Source organism: Melozone crissalis, unplaced genomic scaffold (genome assembly GCF_028551555.1).
Source record: "Melozone crissalis strain CALT ecotype California unplaced genomic scaffold, PUWL_Pcris_2 ptg000079l_1, whole genome shotgun sequence".
NCBI classification, from domain to species: Eukaryota; Metazoa; Chordata; class Aves; order Passeriformes; family Passerellidae; genus Melozone; species Melozone crissalis.
The window spans coordinates 696,792-703,348 of record NW_026535856.1 but is presented as its reverse complement, the minus strand read 5'-3'; the positions used below and the strand labels follow the sequence as shown (position 1 = coordinate 703,348).

The window sequence follows — 6,557 nt, the reverse complement described above, 5'->3', positions numbered from 1 at the left end:
GATAACCTGCCCATGGGACACAGCAAGAGCTCTGGAGCCACATGGGTGAGGTGTGACCGTGAGCCAGCCTGGGAAAATGGGCAAAAATGTTTTGCTGTCTAAAAGGCCTCTGCTGGTTCCTGTGCTAGCCTCAGGGTGGAAATAACACGGTTTATCCAGAAATAAGTTTAACTTATCTATTCCTCTTGCTGGATGAAGCCTTGATGAGAGTAGGCATCATCAGAAAAGTGCCTCCACATTTTTTCTGCCCTGTAAACCCCCCAGTTTTGGGGTTTTTGTCTCCAAGCTGTAGTCAGCTGCCTGTGGCTGCTCAGTGCCTGTGCCAGTGTTATGCTGCTGGGAGAGAAAGGTGCTGCTGAGCTTTCCTGGCACCAGCGAGGCCGTCCTGGTGCTCAGTGGTGCCAGGTTTTGGCAGCACTCTGCATGTCTGAGAGTGGAGTAACTCCTGCCCGTGGAGACAGGTGACTAGACTGTATGTGTTCATGCAGCAACAGGCAGCTTTATTGAGATCTAACTTCCTTATATAGATAAGAAGGCCCATGAAGGTAATCCTCATTGGCTGAGCCAGTTACTACTCAGCTAACCAGCCAATAGCAGCCTGAGTCTCCAATGGCCTGGGTCTGCTCTTACTGGTCGAATTACATAAGCAAGGTAATTATATAATAAATCACTTATGAAGTTGGAATTATTTATACTGTGTGGCCTACAGGCCAGATGTAGAGCATCACAGAGGAATAGCTCAGAAATATGGAACTTGTGTGTGTCATAAAACCTCTATAGCTCATAAATATGGAACTTGTGTGTGTCATGAAACCTCTGTTTGCATGATGTTTGGGGCACTCGAATGGAGGGAGGATCCTCCAAGTGATCAGTGCTGCAATAAAAATGAATGCTTTTTGATACTCAAACTGTGTTAGAAAGTTTCTTTTTGGGTGATTTCAGTGTCAGTTCCACAAGGTCCTGTAGTTTCACAGTGGCCCCTTGGTTCTAAAGTGTCGCGATGGCCTCAGTCCCACAAGGCCCCACAATGTCCAAAGAGTCCCCTTAATTCCATGGGGCCCTGAAGAGCTACAATGGCCCCTTGGCTCCATGAGGCCCTGCAGTGCCACCCTGGGGCAGGAGGCCAGGAGGAACTCATTCCCCACACGCTGCAGCTCCCTGGGCCGGCTGGCACCAACACCTTCTCCCAGGCCAGCACTGCCTGGCACAGCCAGGGCTGAGCCACACTGCAGCTCCCTACAAACCATGGCAGGGGCTGCGAGGCCAAAACCCGAGTCACAGACAGTTTGTCACTCTTCCTGTCTGTATCTGACCAAGAAATGTCCCATTGTGGGGTCCCCTTTCCTGCAGTCACTGCAGCACTGGGACCATCCCTGGAGCTCTGAGCGAGAGAAATGGCCAGCGCTGCACCTCTGCAGTGACTCACGGATGGTGGGAAATGCTCTCTGGGGTGGCTGGAACCATGGAAAAAGGACAGTTGGGAGCACAGAGGGAAACCCAGCTGGGCTGCTGGACTGGGGCAAGACATCTCTGTCTGGGGGAGAAGTTGGCTGTGAAACTCCCTCCTGTGGATGCTCACGTGCCCAAGAGTTGGGCACTGAAGAGCATCACAACAACAGACAGGAGGATGGGGCGGCCAGGATCAAAGTGCCTCAGGGGGCTCTGGACTGGCCACACAAGGGTGAACCCTGGACACCATCTCCAGGTTATCCCTGACTGTGGAACATGGGCTGAGATCAATCAGGGCCAGGCCAGGCAAAGCCCCTGTGGTGTGGGGGGGCAATGGTGGGAATATAAATCTGGGGCGACACGTAGTCTTGGTAGTAGGTGTAGTAAATTGGGAGCACCATTCCTAAACCACAACAGCCCTGTCAGAACCAGGCCTGTCCCTGCACTGCCCCTGCTCTGCTGCCCCACAGCTGCTGGATCAGGAAGGGCAGAGCCATGGCGGAGGAAAATGCACAAGGACTCCTCCTGGGAGCGACCTTCCATCCTGATACTCAGAAACCCCCATCCTCAGCTGGGAGGTCACCATCAGAGTCTCTGCCAATATCCCACTTGGTGAATCTTTCACACTGAGATTTTGGTCCTTCCTTTCAGTTTCTTTACTTTTGGGGCTTTTAATGATTCCTCCATAAACATGGCAACTCATGTCCCTAATATGGCAATTCTTTCCTTTTTATGAAAGTGTTGGGAATTAGGCCACATTAAAATGCTGGCAGGGTGTGCATAGGTATTTGCAGCCCTGTGGAGAAGAAGTTGGGATATAAGAACCAAAGAAATGTAAAATGGTTTGAGTTAGAAGAGACCCAAAAGAGTCTCTGGTAAAACTCCCATTACCCAGGAACACCGTCACTCGTTCAGGTTGTACAAAGCCCCTGACCTTAAACACATCCAGGGATGGGGTTTCAATTCTGAGGGCAGCCTATGCCAGTGTCCTGCCACCATCATCAAAAAATATTTCATCCTTACAGAAAATCTAAATCTGCCCTCAGTCACTTAAAAGATACAGTGTATTATTCTGTATTATATACCCAATACAATCTTGGGCAAAAATGTACTCAGCCATTCCTGGATTTAAATCACATCTCCAGGGCTGAGCACCTTTGAGAAGGCCCAGAGATCTCCCAGGATGGGATTTGGAGGCCCCAAGAACATGATCACTGTATGGGAACTGGAAGTCCTGGGTTCAGTGGAGACTGAGGGCAGAACAAGAACAGCCTGTGAGGATGACAAAGGTGGATTCAAATATATTAGACCTCTTCTTCATAGTGGAAATGAACCTGAGATAGAAATAATGTCACCAAGTGCAGCTGTGAAGACCCAGAATGGAAAGGAGAGATTAACTTCCCTCCCAGGGCAGGGCTGTGGCACAACACATCTCCCAGAAGGAGTCTGGGTCAGGCTGAGGTCTGCCCCAGGCTCTGTGTGGGCAGGCAGAGGCAGGCAGGAGGCAGAGCTGTCAGCAAAGGAAGGGCCCAGCCAGGTGGGGCAGCCGGGGGATGCCGACAGCCTGCAGGGACAGAGGCAAAGGGCAGGGACACCGTGGGACAGCCTGGGCTGCACAGGGCACAGGGATGGGCAGCAGCTGCAAGACAGCCCTGCCAGAGCCAACTGGGGCAGCACTTTGGCCATGGCTGCTGGCCCTGGGCCTGAGGCCACGAGGGGACAAGTGACCCTTGCAGGCCTGGGGCCTCATTGCCTCCTCGTCCCTGCTCAGCAGCCTGGCAGGGGCCGCCCCATGCTCCTGCCCTTGGCATTCCACATCCCCACATGCCAGTGCCCATCCCAGGAAGAGCCCTGAGCAAGGAGGGAGGGACAGGATCTGCCTGGCCAGGGGCTGGGGCTCAGGCCTTGGCCCTTGGCATTCCTCAAACACATCCAGGTGTGCTAAGCACCAGAGACACCTTAGCATTGCTTGTCCCCAGCTGTCATCACTGCCTCCAGTGTTCTGCTCTAACTGGAACCAGGGGAAAATTTCTCATTTGTGTCTCTCAGTGGTACCCATTAAAACTTGGAAAACTTTGGAGTTTCAATTTAATTTTGAGTTCTTGAGAAGTTTTTTGAACACTCTCTCAGGGACTCTGATGTAAATAACACCAAATCCCCAAGAGTCTCATTTAAGTCCTTGTGCTGTGTCTGTGCTGCTGAGCTTTAAAGGAACAGCTCTTCCCAGGGCCATCTCCTCTCCCAGCCCAGCAGGGCTGAGGGCTCTGCCTGCAGGCACTGAGGGGACAGGAGCCAGGCAGAGACAGGCTGAAGGCAATCAGGATTGGGAAGACATGAAGCTGAGACTTCACTTGGGGAAAGATCTTCACAGCCCTGTGCATGGTAAGTCTGTGGGTGCAGGGCAATGTCCCTTGTGCTCCTGGAGGGATCTCCTGAAGCCAGCACACCCTATAGCCTGGGGGTGTGTCAGGAGGACTCTCCGAGTTTCTCTGTGGCACAGGAGGAGGAGGATGTGCTGCAGAGCGAGGCTGCCCTGGGCACCATCACAGGGACAGGGCAGGACAGCTCCTGCTGCCAGGGACAGCTGCAGGGGCTGAGCTGGGGCTGCAGCCAGGGCTGCCCAGGGCTGTCTTGCAGAGCAGCTCCTGCAGCCCTCAGGGCTCTTGGCCAGCCTAGAGCATGTGCCACCTGCCAGGGGCAACTCTTAGCCTGCCTGGCAGCTCCCCATTGACGCTGCAGGGGAGAAGTTGGAGGTGGAAGGAGCCACCCCCATCAGGGCAGATTCCTCCTGCTGTGGAGATGGTGCTGCATGGCCAGGGCTGCTCTCAGCTTTCTCCTAAAGGGAAAGGAAATGGGCTGTCAGCTTTGCCTGTGTCACTGAGACTCCTGCACTGTTAGCCTGGGCATCAGCAGATGTGTCTCAGATCTCCCTCAGAAAGTGCCTCCTCAGCCTCCTCTCCCTACAGCCAGCAGCAGCAGCACCTTGGCTTGCAGCATCTCTGTTTGTCTGGCCTGCCCTTAAGGCCCTGCTGCCAGGGAGATGCACCTGGGCAGTGCCCTGTGCTGGGAGGGGTCTGCAGGACAGAGCTGGGACCCCAGGGCTGGGCTGGGCCCTGGCAGCACAGGCAGGGACAAGGCTTGGATAGAGAGAAACAGTTCCCAGTAGGCACAACTCCAGGCAGCAGAGAGCCAGACCAGCCCTTGGTATCCTTTCCTGTTCATGTGCATAGGGAAAGAGAGAAGGGTTTGGGAAAAAAAAAAAATTCAACTGGAGAATTCAAAAAGTCTACTTCACTTTTCAAAAAATATTAAAGCGTGATCACGGTGAAATAGAGAGAGGTTAAATGAACAAAGGGCACCTGTGTGGTTCCAGCAGGTCTGACTGCCCTGTGGCACAGGGAGCCCTGTTTTCCCTCAGGCCTCCCCAGTATTCAGGCTGAGTGCAATGCTGAAAGTAAAGCAGTAACTCAGAAGGAGCACAAGCCTGAAATAAAAAAGGAAATCTGTCCAAGCTTGTCAATGTCTTTTTCAACAGTGCACCATGCCCAGAGTGAAGGAATGTCCAACAGCAGCTCCATCAGGCACTTCCTCCTGCTGGCGTTGGCAGACACGCGGCAGCTGCAGCTCCTGCACTTCTGCCTCTTGCTGGGCATCTCCCTGGCTGCCCTCCTGGGCAACGGCCTCATCATCAGCGCCGTAGCCTGCGGCCACCACCTGCACACGCCCATGTTCTTCTTCCTGCTCAACCTGGCCCTCACTGACCTGGGCTCCATCTGCACCACTGTCCCCAAAGCCATGCACAATTCCCTCTGGGACACCAGGGACATCTCCTATACAGGATGTGCTGCACAGGTGTTTTTCTTTTTGTTTTTCCTCTCAGCAGAGTATTTCCTCCTGACCGTCATGTGCTACGACTGCTACGTGTCCATCTGCAAACCCCTGCACTACGGGACCCTCCTGGGCAGCAGAGCTTGTGCCCACATGGCAGCAGCTGCCTGGGCCAGTGCCTTTCTCTACTCACTGCTGCACACAGCCAATACATTTTCCCTGCCCCTGTGCCATGGCAATGTCCTGGGCCAGTTCTTCTGTGAAATTCCCCAGATCCTCAAGCTCTCCTGCTACAAATCCTATCTCAGGGAATTTGGGCTCATTGCAGTTAGTGTCTGTTTTGGTTTTTGCTGTTTTGTGTTCATTGTTTTCTCCTATGTGCAGATCTTCAGGGCCGTGCTGAGGATCCCCTCTGAGCAGGGATGGCACAAAGCCTTTTCCACCTGCCTCCCTCACCTGGTTGTGGTCTCCCTGTTTCTCAGCACTGCAGCATTTGCCCACCTGAAGCCCCCCTCCATCTCTTCCCCATCCCTGGATCTGTCAGTGTCAGTTCTGTACTCGGTGGTGTCTCCAGCCCTTAATCCCATCATCTACAGCCTGAGGAACCAGGAGCTCAGGGCTGCAGGGTGGAGACTGATGACTGGATGCTTTTCAGAAACATTAAACTGCTCGCCAATTTCCAATTTCTTAAATAAAAATACTTATAATAAAAATCATCTTTGATACTTGTTGTTGGTTTGGTTGTGGGTGTTTTTTCCTTTGTTTTTTTTTTTTTTTTCCTATTGTCCACAAAGGACTGTCATTCCTTGTGCCATTTCTCCTTTTGTTTCCCTCCACTTTAACCGTGGCCCCAGACTGCGTCAATGAGGAGCTGGTTTCTTGATGGCTTTGAAGGAACTAAACGATCTCCCAGCATTGTTTTCACCAGAGATGCCCCTTCTGTTCTCTTCTCTGGAGCTGCAGCAGCAATGTCTGTGTGCAGAGCTGGGGGCAGATCAGTGCTGGCCCAGCAGCTGTGCCCAGCAGCAGCAGCACTTGGTGTTGTCAGTGCTGCTGCCATGGCCCTGCCCCGCTGACCTGGTGGCCCTGGTGTTGCTGTAGAGCCTGAGTGCTCTCGGGGCCGGGCACAGCCCTGGGGGTGGCAGTGCCGGGGCTGCAGCAGGGACAGGCCATGGGCACTGCTGGGGCAGCACTGACCCCTCAGGCCAGGCCCTGGGGGCTCCAGGCTCCTTCCCCAGGCTCTCTCAAGAACACGGCCTGGCCAATGCTCAGCACAGAAA

General features: G+C 53.5%; 1 protein-coding gene and 1 non-coding gene across 2 annotated transcripts; both read left to right on the top strand.

The window, feature by feature from the left end:
• The first annotated feature begins 281 nt into the window (after positions 1 to 281).
• On the top strand, positions 282 to 485 carry LOC128946376 (small nucleolar RNA SNORA74). The gene has a single exon (XR_008483958.1). It is a non-coding gene; the product is annotated as a small nucleolar RNA SNORA74 (small nucleolar RNA).
• A 4,522-nt stretch (positions 486 to 5,007) lies between these two features.
• Positions 5,008 to 6,160, top strand: LOC128946203 (olfactory receptor 14A16-like). The gene is made up of 2 exons (XM_054290083.1): positions 5,008 to 5,944; positions 6,132 to 6,160. The coding sequence occupies exons 1-2, from the start codon at positions 5,008 to 5,010 to the stop codon at positions 6,158 to 6,160; spliced, it is 966 nt and encodes a 321-aa protein (XP_054146058.1).
• The last annotated feature ends 397 nt before the right edge of the window (positions 6,161 to 6,557 follow it).

Bases quoted from the DNA above. Each gene is read 5' to 3' on its own strand.
- LOC128946203 (XM_054290083.1), top strand. From the start codon at position 5,008: ATGTCCAACAGCAGCTCCATCAGGCACTTCCTCCTGCTGGCGTTGGCA. The intron at 5,945-6,131 runs GCTCGCCAATTT...CCGTGGCCCCAG, and splicing joins CTTTTCAGAAACATTAAACT to ACTGCGTCAATGAGGAGCTG.